Raw genomic sequence first — 14,355 nt, 5'->3', positions numbered from 1 at the left:
CATTAAACAAATAAAATTTAATTTAACATTTTGAAAAGAGCATCTTACAGTTGGTTAAACTTTCATTTATTAGTACTTCTTTTTGTGGATTTCTTGTAGTACACATTTTTTTAAATTTTACATTTTTGGATCTCGCCCCGATATTTATTTTTATTTTTTTTTTCTAGTTTTTTGCTTGCTTCGTTCGCGTTGTACCCATTTTACTTTTGGTTATGGACTTTAATTTCTGGTCTTTTAAGCCAAGTCGCGCTTAGTTGTATTTGCATTTGGTTTTCGTGTTGTGTGTGTTTTTTTTTCAAGGCAAGAAACCGATGACTTCATCTTCTCTGCCCACATTTTTGTTGTTGCTAACAGTGTGTGTGCGTGCGTTGGTGTGGGTATACCCTTTACAGAAGGTATTTATAGTTTTCGAATTTGGCCACGCTTCAGAGAAAGCATTTCCGACCCTTTAAACCAATTAAGCAAACCATAATTGGTGGTAATAGTTAGCAATTACTAGCTACGTTTTATGTTTTATAAAAAAAGTTCAAAAGAAATACCTTATTTTAGTACTCAATCGGTATTTAAATTTAATAGATTTTAATTTTATAAAGAACAATTTTTAAGAAAAATTAAAATTCTTTAAAAGTTATTTTATATTTTGAAATAATAAAACTACAATTATTGGTAATATGACTCATCAACCTGAGGTATTTGATAATAATAACTGATTAACATATTTAAGATCGCTTGTAAAACTAGTTTTAGTTAGAATAACATGTTTATTTGTTGACATGATTTTACCAAACTTCTCAACGAAATTAACATCTTTACATAATTTTATAGAACAGTTTTTGTAAAAGAATGGGCATAGTTTTGTAAAACTAATTTTACTGAGCAAAACATGTTTATTTGAAACCTTTAACTTGATTTTATTAGAATCAGTCTTTGTTATTAAGATTTAAATGAACATTTTTTTTTACAAGTATTTAGCACTATTAAATATAAATAATACATTTTTTTTGTACTATAATTTTGGTGACTTTTGCAATCTTTGGCTTATTATTTTTTTTGTGTTTCGAGGGTATTCGCTTTCGTGGTAATCAAAGTTAATTTGCATTGCTTTGTTTTGTTGCACACCCCCAAGCGTTGATGATAATGACGAGGAAGCGTTGGCCTTGTTTGTTTTTGTGGCTGATGTGTGCCACAATCATCATCATTATCATTATTATTATCAACCACACGCCGAAGACATTGTTGCAGTGCACCCAATATGCAAAGTGTTGAGTAACGCAGTCAACACAGTCGACATCACTTGTGCATCATGATCATTATTATCATTAGCAGACTGTCTGTCAACGGTTGGCTGACCACTTTCAATACCCACACTGAGGAAAAATATATATAGTTTTATAGGACCATTTTTACCATACAAAATTTATTCATTATTTATTTAATTACTGTTTAAAAATAATCATTTCAATAGCAATGCATATGTTTTAGGACTAAAATGTTTTATAGATGGTTTATAATGAGATAGAACAGGGTTTAAATATGAATAAACCTGCAAGGTGCATGGTCACATTATTTCCGTAATAGCTTTTTTAAGTATAAAATATTAAATAAGTATTAAATATTTGATAAATATCTTATTTGCTAAATATCTAATTTGCTAAATATCTTTTTTTATGCTTTGCATACAAACATTTAAGGTAAATATATATATACATATATGCATTTTCTCTCTGTGCATTGCTGACCACAAACTTTGCGACATCAAATTGATTATTTTGATGCCCTTCCTTGACGCTCTTTTGCCCTCCGTTTCTCTATTGTCTCCCTTTTCCTTCCACACTATCTTTCCTACTCGCTGGCTTTGTTTTATTATTCAAGTCCAGGCCGGAAATGTTTCGTTTTCCAGTCGCACTCACCAGACCAACCCCAACACTATAAAATATACATAGACCGCAGACCATATAGACCATACCCTCACCCACTTTTGGCCACTTTCCCAGTGTTTTTTGTTTTTATTTTAGTTTTTCGTTGCCGTTCTCTATTGAGGTCAGCAAACAAAACTCGCACCCGTTGTTTGCTTTGTTCTTTATGTGTATATACCCTCTGGAGAGTTTTGACCAAGTTTTGTTGGCCTGGCCGAGTCGGGAACAGGTTGTGCGGATCTCTATCGCCCAACAAAAAATTGCAGATAGTCTTTGGTTCCGTGAATTTCTGTGGATTTTCGTATGATTTATTTCGGATTACCATGATTTTGTGTAGATATTCGTATGATATATGTATTTTGGGATTTCCGTGAATTCATGCAGATTTGCAGATACGAAACGAGGAGGTCAGTGGAGTGCTAGAGATTGTCTGGGGAGTAATAGATTTCCTAAACAAAAGCAAAACATGCCACGATTTGTAAGCCTAGCTCAATATAAAACATTTCTCATAGTAATATGACTACATATTTCCCTTTAATCCGCTGACTAATTCTTATCAGATTGTTGCATTAAATTCCAATGGGGAAATGCAATACTCGGATGACAAGGGATCGTTTTACAAATAACAATCACAATCAAGAATGTGCATTGAATAACCGACTTCCTACTTCCCAAATGTAGTTGATTAATTATTTATTTTTTACTTATAAAATAGATAAAAGTAAGTTGAGATTGAATGATAGTTTTTATACATGTATATAATATCTTCTATAAACTCCAAAACTTAAATTTACTTTATTTTTCTATGGAAATATTTAATAGTTAAATACTATTTGAATGTGCAATTCATTGAATTTTTGAGGGAGTGGCTTAATTACTGCGATCTCTAAGAATTGGGGCATTTGCTAACACCTGAAAAAGTTCCCAAAGGTGTTTAACTAACTGCGTTGCAGTATTGATTAACAATTTATTAATGAATTCCGCCATCTAATTGCCACCGATTTTATGGCGTATTACTGCTGCAATATGGAAGTCTCTTTATTTATTGGGAGAGTGGTGCTGTTTTAAAAAGGTTTTTTTTTTATTACATTTCAATTACATTTTAATGGCTAATTCGTATTTTATTGGATTTTACTGACAATGTTTTTGTTACATTTCTTTCAGCAGCTGCCTCAACGACGCTACAATGTGACAGGCGGCAGCAGCAGCAGCAGCAGTAGCAGCAGCAACAGTGCCAGGAGCAACATCAGCTAGAAATTCAGTGGCAGCAACAAGAATTACAGGAGCAATAACAATAGTCCAAGCATAATTTTACAAAAATTGAAAACAGAAGAACGCCAGCAATAACAAAAATTTAAACGGCAGGAATAACAGAATATCAACTAGCAGCTAAAACCACAATCTAAACGGCTTATAAACCATAATAATTAAATTACATTTAATTTAATCTTGTATTACCGAGGACATCAACCGCTGACAACTATCTATTCGAGACACTAACCGCTCATCACAACATTTTCGAAAAGGGCAGCAGAAATAACAATACCACCACAGAAATGATAGAAAACTTCGAGTAAACCATACAAATTAAAGGTAAAGGAAAAACGCAATACTTTTTTTAAACGCAAATACCGGAAAACAAGTGTTTTTGGACTGAGAGGAGACAACAACCAAACGGTGAAGCCAGCGGATACACCAACCCTTTGGGGAAACAGAGTGATTAAAAAGAGGTGTTTCAAAAACTAGCTTAAAGATCAGGCTGAGGAGAGCGACAGACTGAAACGAAGGTAGCTAAGGGGAGAGCAGGATCAGGAGGATCAGCAGGAGGAGCAGGATTAGCAGGAGGAGCAGGAGGAGCAGGATCAGCAGGAGGCGCAGGGTCAGCAGGAGGAGCAGTATCATTGGAATGCCCAGCACGGCGGGCAGTGCAGCGGGCGTTGGGATGGGCGCTCTGATCAACAGTGCCGGTAGTAGTGCCAGTAGTGTCATGGGCATCGGACTAGGCGGAGCAGCTGTATCTGGATCTGGAGCAGAGGCCTCCGCCGGCACCTTGATTGCCCAGAGCACGGCGGGTACGAGTGCCGCCAGCAGCGGTACGATCACCTGGGACAACAATGGCACCCTGCGATCGATCAATCCCGGCGACTGGTCCATCGAACAGTGCTTCGGATGGCAGCAGCCGCATCACCTGTACTTTCAGCTCGGCTGGGCCTTCCTCTTCCTGGCCTTCCTGGCCCCCCACGGTCCCTACGGATCGCTGTGGATGCGGGCCACGCTGCTCATTGGCTGCCTGATGATGGGCATGCACGGCTATCTGGTCGCCTGCACCCCGGACTTAGTTTTGTGGTCGAGCATGGGCCTGTTCGTCAACTTTGTCTATCTCGTCGTGGTGCTGTGCCGGCTGAGACCCGTGATATTTGAGCAGGAAATCGAGGCGGTAAGTGGCACACTTATTTATTAATTCATTTAGCTATCTGAGTACTTCTAAACAAAAATAAAAATATTTCAATTCGAGTACTACTTAGAAGAAGAACTCTAAAACAAGTATATATATAATTTACGTATTTCTGGTATCAGTTAGGAATATAGAAAATATTTTAGGGGCAAAAGATTGGTATGTTTTTTTATACCCTTGCAGAGGGTATTATAATTTTGGTCAGAAGTTTGTAACGCAGTGAAGGAGACGTTTCCGACCCCATAAAGTATATATATTCTTGATCAGGATCAATAGGGGAGTCGATATAGCCATGTCCGTCTGTCCGTCTGTCCGTCTGTCCGTCTGTCCGTCTGTCCGTCTGTTTCAATACCGTTTGCGAGCTCAGTTTAAAAGCTAGCGATCTGAAACTTTCACAATCGTCCTAAAACATGTGTACGCAGATCAAGTTTGAAAATCGCCCCGATCGGACGTCTATATCCTATAGCTCCCATAGGAACAATTGGATATATCTTGCAAGAATTTATGATATTTCGCGCAGTGTAAAAGCTATTGACATTAATCTTTACAAATCGTATTTTTTATGCATACCTTGATCAGGGTAAAAGCGCGTGGCGATCGGACGTCTATATCCTATAGCTCCCATAGGAACAATAGGGTAAAATCGGTTAAAATTTAATGATTTTTAGGATATTTCGCGCAGTGTAAAATCTATTGACATAAATCTTTCCAAATCTTATTTTTTTATGCGTACCTTGATCAGGGTAAAAGCGCGTGACGATCGGACGTCTATATCCTATAGCTCCCATAGGAACAATAGGGTAAAATCGGTCCAAATTCGATGTTTTTCAGAATATTTCGCGATGTGTAAAAGCTATTGCTGTACATTTTTTCAAATCGTATTTTTTTATGCATTCCTTCATCAAGGTAAAAGCGCGTGCTGATCGGACGTCTATATCCTATAGCTCCAATAGGAACAATACGGTGAAATCGGTCAAAATTTCATGTTTTTTAGAATATTTCGCGCAGTGTATAAGCTATTGACATACGTCTATATCCTATAGCTCCCATAAGAACAATAGGGTGAAATCGGTCCAAATTTGATGATTATCAGAATATTTCGCGCAGTGTGTAAGCTACTAACATAAAATTTTCCAATTCTTATTTATTTACGCATATCTTGATTAGGGTAAAAGCGCTTGCCGCTCGGAAGTCTATATCTTAAAGGAGATAGTAAAAATTGTTAAAGGCTGCGAAAGTATCCCTTTTGTATATGACATTTTTGCAGTATAAAAGCAATTGACTTGAAACGATGCAAATCTAGTTTACTTATGTATACCTTATTCCTTTCGCTACTTTTTCACTTTTAGCAATTTCGTCAAAGTCTGCAAGGGTATTAAAACTTCGGCTTGCCGAAGTTAGCTTCCGTCCTCGTTTTTGTTTAAAACAAAGACTTTTTAATTAAGACTTACAAAATGTAAATTTTGTTTACATTATGTATTGCTCATAGCTATTATAACATTTTCATCTTAAACCTTTTAATAAAATAAACAGAATTCAATATTTGATAACATTTTAAAAGCTTACAAAAACTTCTGTTATTTTAAATATGAATATTAATACATTTTAAAAACAATAAAAAACAGTTTAAATACGAGAAACCTATTCATTTAAACAGAAGAAAAAAACCAAATTCTAACATTAATCAATAAAATTGTATAAATTTTCCATATAGTGTGTACAGCTAATAAATTAAAGTTTTACCAAGTGAGCACTCTGTAAAATATTAATTCAATTCTGAGGCCCCTAACCCCATTAACTTCAGTCATCCGAAAAGTAGGCAGCTCAATCAATATCACTTAATTCGAGTAAATTGATTTCCAGACAACAAAATGACCCATACTTTTTGTGGAATCGCCAATCGAATCAAAGAACCAAAAGAAAAACAATCATTTGAATTGTACACATTGACTTTGCTGGGATATTTTTATTTATTTTATTTAATTTAATTTTTTTTTTGTTTTTTGTGTTTAATTTTTGACTTTTTTAGTTTTTGTTTTGCTTTCTTTTGTTGTTTTTTGTTTGTTTTTATATAAATTATATTCACTAAAACATCCGCACTTAAATCAGAGAAAAACATAGTTTCAATGGATTAATAAATAACAGAAGAAAATTAATGAATTTGCGTGCTGTTGCTCGAAAAAAAAAAACCGTATAATTAATTATCAATAGGCTATTATTTAATAATTCTGTGTAAATTATTGGCTATCGACTATGGGCTAAATGTGCTGGGGTTCGCGTGTGGTGGGTGGTGGTGGGTGGTGTAGTGGGAGTTGGGCTGAGCTTATCACAGGAAATCAGATTGCAAGGTCGCAGAAAACGAGGCGTCCTCGGGATAAATTAAATATTTTTGTGTGTGGGTGTGCGTGGGGCGGAGGAAGGGCATTCAAAAGTCTGATGTAAACGATGCAGATGCTGCCGCTTGATCGTTTACAACCAGCTCGATAGATCAATGGTTCAATAAGCAATATAAATTTGAGACAATTATCGAACATTGAAATACGGTGTGTGTGAGAAGTGATTGTTACAATGATGTGAGCCTTAATCTATAAATTCTTCACTCCGGTTTTTGCCTTAGCTGAGGCGTATTTTCGATGCCAGAAAATACAGCTGCAGGCAGGTGGTCAGCATGACCGTCATGTTGCCAATGGCGATTGTCATGTGGATGCGCCGGAATCCCTTGTGGATGCGCTGATAATGCGGACAGTCGACAAGGTCGCCCTGGACGAGGCTGCCCACCTCCTGTCCACTGCCGATCGCATCCTCGATCCTGTACTTCTCGTGCATCAGTTGCAGCATCGGTGGCACCAGATAGAGCCGCACCACCACCTCGATGCCCGCCGCCAAGGCCAGCGATCCCATCTGGATGCCCGCCGCTGTCGTCCATCCGGTGAGGAAATACTTGGCATACACCACCAGCATCGTCAGACTGAGAATGGCGTTCAGGGCGAAGTAGCGCGGGAACAGGATCTGCTGGCACTGTCCGAAAACGTGGCGGGGCAGGGAGAAATATAGCGAGAGACCTGCAAGGATATGGGCAAAAGAAGGTCCATTAGTCATTTGATTCGCTTAGCAAGGGGCTCTACCAAAAGTAATTACGATTTTTGTATGGCTGACCTAAATGAATACAGCGAAGTGTAGTTTAATGGCATGGATCTGTTTATTTTGGAGATTTCTATCCTGATCGTGGATCTTAGATGATGAACATGTTCCTTTTTTTTCGGTTAATACTTATTTTTTAAGTATTTCGGTTTCCAATATATGCTACCAAAGTTGGCAAATTGATGACGGATGATCTGAGATCATTAAGAAAGCACTGATGGCTGAATTAAAATTATTAAACTAAATTCCAGTTGTTGGATTGATTAGCAATGATCACTGAATCCTGATCCTGAATGAATCCTGAGTTTTAATCTTCCTAAAGTTAGATGGTTTCTCAAAAGCTTGATGACGATGGCTTAAAAAGGCACAATGAACCGCTGACGGATGACGAATGCTCATGGATGTTTCCCGAAGATCCTGCGATTGGAGGACACTTACCCGAGACAAATGTCATCCAGATCTGCGACCCAAAGTGGGTGGCAAAGGCGCCCAGGAAAACTAGGGCTGCCAGTACGCCACCTGTTGCTGTTCTCGTCGTTTCCGTTTCTATTTCTGTTGCCGGTTGTGGTGCTACAGATGTCGTTGGGTCGATGAGGTCGCGTCCCACAGTCATCAGCACAAAGGCCAATATGCAAACGGCTATCAAGTGTGCTGGTTGTGTTGTACGCGTCAGAATTCTGTAATAAAATAGCAAAGTGTTCGATAAGTAAATGACAATCGTCGATTTAACATAGCTGAGAAGATATAAAGGTGGATAATGGGTGTTTTGCAATTATAATTATTTTCAAAAATCATTTAAACAATTGAATAAATATTGTGTTTATCAATAAACTGAATTGCAATTAAAGGTTATTATTATTTAAAATGTTGATTATTACCACTTATATTCGTTGATTTTTTAATTAAATTTGATAAATTGTTAATTGATGCTTAATAAAGTTAAACTTTATCAAAAGATAATGCCGTTATGAAGAAGAAATCGTAAACTTTGAATTATCAATATATTTAAACCTATGCAGTTTCTCTCGACCCATTTAGTACAAGATTGTACAATATCTGATTTTGGGGTACAAGTGCTGTCGCAACGATTTCTGTATTGTCTAGCCAGTAGATTTATATTTGCAGTTGGTACGCAATCGCCATTGGTCCAAACTCCAAAAAGATATAGCCGCCCGATCCGCGGGCGAAGTGGTGTTGTATGGCGTATGGGTATTACGTACCCACGTGGCCCTCATGTCTGATTAGATTTGATTTGCGGCGAACATTTGCACCGACTACGATCGTTCGAATTCGCCGTCCCTCCGATGTGTCTCTCTCTCTCTCTTTCCCTCGTTCTAGCTCTGCCTCTTTCTTTTCGTGTCTACGCATTTGTTGCGTCTCGCCCCCATCTCTTTCGTCTGTCATTTTTGCATATCCGTCTGTTACGTTTTTTTAATGTCTTTTTTGCACTCTTTTTCGCCATTCGTGTTTTTTTTTTTCGTACGGCGAATAGAGCCAAAGTGGCGTACGTGCGAAAACGCATGCAACCGAATATTGTACATTTTCGCCGCCCCCCACTATCCCCCTCTCTGTTGCTCTCGCGGAGACCAGAACTAATGCTAGAAACTGGCAAATACGAAACATAAGGCGTGCATAATGCAATTTTACACTTGCACTTGGGGCGAATTCGGACGAATCAGCTGGCAACCAGCTGGCACGATAAAATGCGGCGAAACCAGCTGATTTATGGAGAAAAGAAAGAGAGAGAAAGAAGGTACAGTTGTGTTCAAAATAATAAAGACAAACGATTAATTCTTTTAAAAAATATATATAATACAAATTTAATTAATATGCATACAATTTGGGGTTAACGACAATAGAGAAAGAAGAGATTTCAAATGAAAACACCAGTTAAGACTCTTCCAATTATTTAAAAAGTATTTGTAATACATTTTAAAATGTGTGTATACTGCTATTGTGACCGCCACTGTACGCCATCGTAAGCTCTCCCAGATGACGTAGGACCCGATCGCACTTTGCACTCCAGCAGGTGGTTGCGGATCGTCGGGTGATTCGGGGGGTCTTAGGGAACTCTATTGACTCGCCAATTGTCGTCATATCGCTGCGATCGCAAGATAACGACCGAGCCCAGACACACCCCCGCGCCCACCTAGGGGTTAACTTATCGCTTGACATTGAGTCAGCATTACGGCCAAGGCGAATATCACTTGATCGTATTTTTAGATTCGCACACTTCTCGTTAGTAATGCTGCCCTACTGGCCCAAATCCCAGTGAATCACCCAGAACGTTGGGGTTTCCTTTGGGTTTAAGGTTTATAGGCTGATAGGTTGGGGCTTCACTGTACCGATCGATATCGTGCAGGTCACGAGTTTGAGTTTCGCGTCTGCTGCCAGGCATTATCAATGGGGTGCTAACAATCATACATATGATAGCGGGTTGTTTATTCAATCGCTTTGGTAATTTCGCTATCGACAAACAAATTTGCAAAGCCAGTCAAAAATTTGGCTTAAATGGGCATTGTGTTAGAAATCAATTATAAATCGACGACATATAATTTTTTATAAATAAACTGTTACTATTTTGTCGTCTTCATTAGGTTAAGAACCTAAGACCTCTAAAACCAGTTCTTTCACCTAGTCTTATAATAGAGCAATGTCTTGAGTTCGTTGTTTGCATAACGATTTGCGCCCTAGACAACAGGAACACACAGCAGACTGTGGAAAAATTATACGACTCTATGTATTTGCATTTATAAATATCAATAAAGAGCCGTGATCATCATGATCCACAGCCGTGACAATAACTGATAAGAAGTGATAGTGCCACCTGCTTGTAGGGTTTCCCTTATGTCATCTGATGAATTTATAGCTATTTAATATGGGGGGCGTGAACATCATTAAATGCTTTAGCTATAAATTGCAAATTGTAAAATATATTTTACATACTTTTAAATAAATAAAATTATCACTCTAGCTAAATTCTGAAATATAATTAGTTTGTGCTAAAAATACTAAATACTACCAAACTTAATTGGTTTTGCGACTTTGTTGTTAGGCAAATAATGGAATACCTCAGTATTTCCTGTCATTTAGTTTAAATGCATTTTGCGGCATGTGTGGAAACGGCAGTAAATGTCATAAATTAAATTATTAGTGGCCTTATTGGTCGAAAAACTAACAATTACAAATGCAAATATTACAATACAGAATTCTCATTTAATGAAAGTGATATATTTGTTAAAACCGGAAATATTTGGTTAGTGGTATTTAGTGGGGAATTATATTGTTAAGGTTAAGTCAGGACAGATTTAAAGTTCTTCAATGTTATTTGGACTATGCGATAATAAGTTAATAATATTTTTGTATTAAATGATTTATTGCTGGGAAAATAATTATAGCTGGGAAGTTTGCTTCTGTTGCGATGATAATGAAATTCAAAAGAGAGACTCACGTGTAAAGGCGACTGGCCTGCAGCTGGGCCACCAGGCAGGTGATTCTCTCGGACACCTGGCGCGTCATCTGGGTGCCAATGGCCAGGGCGTCGTCCATAGATGGCTCCATGGAGCTCAGCTTGCGCTGCTGTTGGGCCTTCAAAGTGCTGGCCGGTATCTCCTCCTCCTGCAGTTCCATCTCCTTGAGCAATTGCTGCTGCTGCTCCTGCTGCAGTTTGCGGAAGCGAGGGCAGAACCTCAAGAGGTCGCTCTTGGATGACGCTTTGGTGGAGCTGACCTTTGGAGTGACCGCCTCGACCGGTGTTGGGGATTTCAGGGTCTCGGTAACGCCGCTATCCTCGCTGTCACTGCCGGCGGTGGAGGAATCACAGCTGCTGCTGCTGCTGCTCAGCTCGAGATCCTCGAGGAACTGCTGCTCCTTGTGCTCCAGCAGATCCTTCCTCTGCTGCTCCTTCTTCTCGCGCTTCTTCAGCGTGTACTGGACACTTCTCACCGCCTTCGATGGCATTCCACAGGCCATGTAGCGTTCGATCTGCTGCTCGTTGTTTTTCTCCACGATCCCTGAATTGTGACACATCTTTGCATTGGTTTCTTTAGCTCCTTTTTTGTGTTTGTTAATCCTCTTTTCGCTCTCTTTTTGGCACTCTTCTTTGTCTCGCTTCGCACAGCAAAAAAAAATGTTATTGGGGGTTACTAGATTTTGCGTCGGGTTCTTAACTTTGGATTTGGATTATTTTTTTGACACCGCGTTTTTATTTTTGGGTAAATTATTGTGGGTTTTGGGTTTTTGATTTTGGTGTGGGGTTGGGTTAATTTCTGGGGTGGTTATTTTTGTTGATTCCGGGGGAAACCAAGAGCGACACGCGGCGCGCTGAGGTGTGCGATTTTGAATGGGAAGTCGGCGCTGGCATTAGGTTTTATATATGCCGCCGCCAACGCCAGTTCTTGCGCCGACGTCGCCGTCCGCTCTGCTTCCGCTCTCTTCGGAGCGTTCTCCACGCTCTTCGGGATCCACTTTTGCACTCGGATCCGATTGGATCGGATGGGATCGGCTGGGATCGGATTGGAACGGGACGGTGAAGCTGATGCAACAGTGGGTCCAATTTCGATTCGGGTTGTCCGTAATCTAGTTCATCATGATCGCGTGTTTTCTTATCCAAAAAGTGCATATTCTGTCTACCACTGTACTTGGTAAATCCTCCTTTTTACCCCAATCATTGTTATTGAGTATTAATATAAGTTCAAAACAAGTGATTAGATTGACTCAAACTCAAACTGTAAATCAAATAATCGCAAATAGCATTCTTCTTTTAAAATAGACATATCGACAAATCAAATAAATAATTTTGAAGTCAAAAATATATTAACTTTTTAAGATATTTTATAAAAATGGTTTAACCATATTTTTAACCGTCAGTTCTCAGGGTGTATAATTTACAATAGAAGCAAAAAGATAAGATAAACCAAACACTTTACGATTATAATAAATTATCTCTTTTTATTAACCAAATCAGTATATTTAAAAAACCTTATTTTCTTTTTTTCGCAATGGTCTTAAGATGGAAAACTCCTCAGTTTTATATTATATATTATTATTATAAATGTAGTGAGGGGATTCTATAAAATTTGTAAATTAATTCTATAATTATTGCTGAAATTGAAACGTGACCCTTTATAAATGTTATAATAAGTATTCGTAATAAGTACGTTAAAAAGCCCACTGTGCGATGCATTTGAACATTTAAACGAGAGGAATGTGTGAAAAGTGAAAATAGTAGGACGCTGCAGCTGGTCTCTTAATTCATCCGAATATTTAAGAGAATTCACCGCTTATCACCAGGGAATCTCAATTAACGGCGGCTGTCACGCTGCGATCGTTTGGCATTTTACCACCTTATAAGCACCTGACAAATGGGCGCCACATGTGAATAGTTTTCGGCCTAACCTTCAGGGGGCCCTTCGCCTCTCCTTTCGCCTTTCTTTCGCAAACAAAAACTTTCCTACAATGTTGCGTCGAAAAGTTTGCAGTTCTCCAAAAATTTGCACATGGCGTAAATTCCTCCAACGTCACCAGCGGATCGAGCAATCCCCCTTTTATATATTCTTTGGATCCACCAATTCTGGTTTACCGGGTGTGAGTCGTCCGCTTAAATTCCGGCGAATGAATTTCGATCACTGACGTCGTCCAGTGTATCGTACTTTTCTTGATTCTGCGAAACTACCAAACAATATTTAATACTAGTATGTCTGGGAAATATCTGTTACCTATTCCAGGGGAAAACATTTATAAACTTACCATAGTGGTTAGAAGTCATTTGGTAAATCACTTTTAAATTCTTCGAAAAGGTACAATAATCATTTTTAAGATGATATAAATTTGAAGTGATTATTTTTATTTTATGCCTCAGATATTTAATAATTAAATAGATTATTCTTTATGTTTTACCCAAACCTGACCTGATTCATATTAAAAGGTTTTGGTTTATTAGTATAAAAGGGATAAACATAAATGATTTATGAACCATTTAGTATTCTATTCAATGAAAATGGCTGTTAGTTTATAAACTAATCGAAAGAAACTTCGGACTGCAGAAATGGTGCTCAATCTAAATGAAATTAGCCCGATAGGAAATGCTAATGATAAGGATTGTTTGTCTGGGTGAATCACCCAGTGATTCAGGGCGGCTCGTCGAGGATCAACCACTGACCAGACCAAAGTTCCGCCAAAAACTGACCACTTCTTGCGATCTCCCAGATCTTTCACCCACATAATGCGCAGAAATAAACGAGCTGGCGAATAAATAAAAATAGAATAAACAAACTGATTCTGATTACTTGATTAAAGGTCAGTTGATTAAGCTGGGCGGCAAAGGCTAATCATGGCCAATCAGCGGACCCTGACATTATCCCCGATCCACCCCAGCCCCCTGCGATATATCCGCAGACCCCACCGATTCTTGATTCTTGAGAGCCACGATGAGTGGGCAAGAAATGACGACCGATGTCACGATGTCCAGCCAAATTGGGTGACCAAATGCGGAGTTAATCGCATTATTTGTATGCACCTTAAGGAGGCGACCGCCCAAAAGCGATCGTCTCGATCGGAGAGACTTACGTCCGGCCAAAACAAATCGAAACAGAACGAACGGAATGGATATGGATGGGATATGGGATATGGGATTGGGGGACCGCAATTAGATAATGAGCAGTTTGTGGGCAGCCATCGATCGGCGATCGGCGCGATCAGCAATGTTAGGGATCGTATATAGAAAGCACTCTCCATGTACATCTTATCGATTCGCTGAGATCCCCTTGTCATTTGGGGCACGTTCTACGACTTGGCGGCCCCAAAACAAAATTATAAATGAATGAATCTCGAAATCGAAAATCT

At 38.7% G+C, this 14,355-nt stretch overlaps 2 protein-coding genes across 5 annotated transcripts in view; one reads left to right on the top strand and one right to left on the bottom strand.

Moving 5' to 3' along the window:
* The window catches only part of LOC108051157 (blood vessel epicardial substance), a 32,340-nt gene that overhangs the window by 5,101 nt on the left and 12,884 nt on the right, over positions 1 to 14,355 (top strand). For 3 of the 4 annotated variants that reach the window (XM_017133149.1, XM_017133150.2, XM_017133147.2), the window contains exon 2: positions 3,081 to 4,353. In XM_017133149.1, coding sequence (XP_016988638.1) covers positions 3,823 to 4,353 — 531 coding nt within the window. In that variant the 5' untranslated portion in view covers positions 3,081 to 3,822. The remainder of the gene's footprint in view (positions 1 to 3,080; positions 4,354 to 14,355) is intronic. The other variant, XM_017133148.2, reaches the window with a different exon arrangement.
* Positions 6,569 to 11,856, bottom strand: LOC108051156. Its single transcript, XM_017133146.1, has 3 exons — positions 10,964 to 11,856; positions 7,951 to 8,189; positions 6,569 to 7,433 (listed from the first exon to the last, which is right to left on the bottom strand). The coding sequence occupies exons 1-3, from the start codon at positions 11,539 to 11,541 to the stop codon at positions 6,985 to 6,987; spliced, it is 1,266 nt and encodes a 421-aa protein (XP_016988635.1). The 5' UTR covers positions 11,542 to 11,856; the 3' UTR covers positions 6,569 to 6,984.

This window comes from Drosophila rhopaloa, unplaced genomic scaffold, assembly GCF_018152115.1.
Source record: "Drosophila rhopaloa isolate 14029-0021.01 unplaced genomic scaffold, ASM1815211v1 contig_3, whole genome shotgun sequence".
Classification (NCBI taxonomy): Eukaryota; Metazoa; Arthropoda; class Insecta; order Diptera; family Drosophilidae; genus Drosophila; species Drosophila rhopaloa.
Note: the sequence above shows the minus strand (reverse complement) of the source record. Positions and strands in the feature narration are given on the sequence as shown.

Excerpts from the sequence above, each read along its gene's own strand:
- LOC108051156 (XM_017133146.1), bottom strand. The coding sequence starts at position 11,541 with ATGTGTCACAATTCAGGGATCGTGGAGAAAAACAACGAGCAGCAGATC. Across the intron at positions 8,190-10,963 it reads CAGGCCAGTCGCCTTTACAC|AATTCTGACGCGTACAACAC; the intron begins GTGAGTCTCTCT and ends ATTTTATTACAG. Across the intron at positions 7,434-7,950 it reads CTGGATGACATTTGTCTCGG|GTCTCTCGCTATATTTCTCC; the intron begins GTAAGTGTCCTC and ends ATATCCTTGCAG.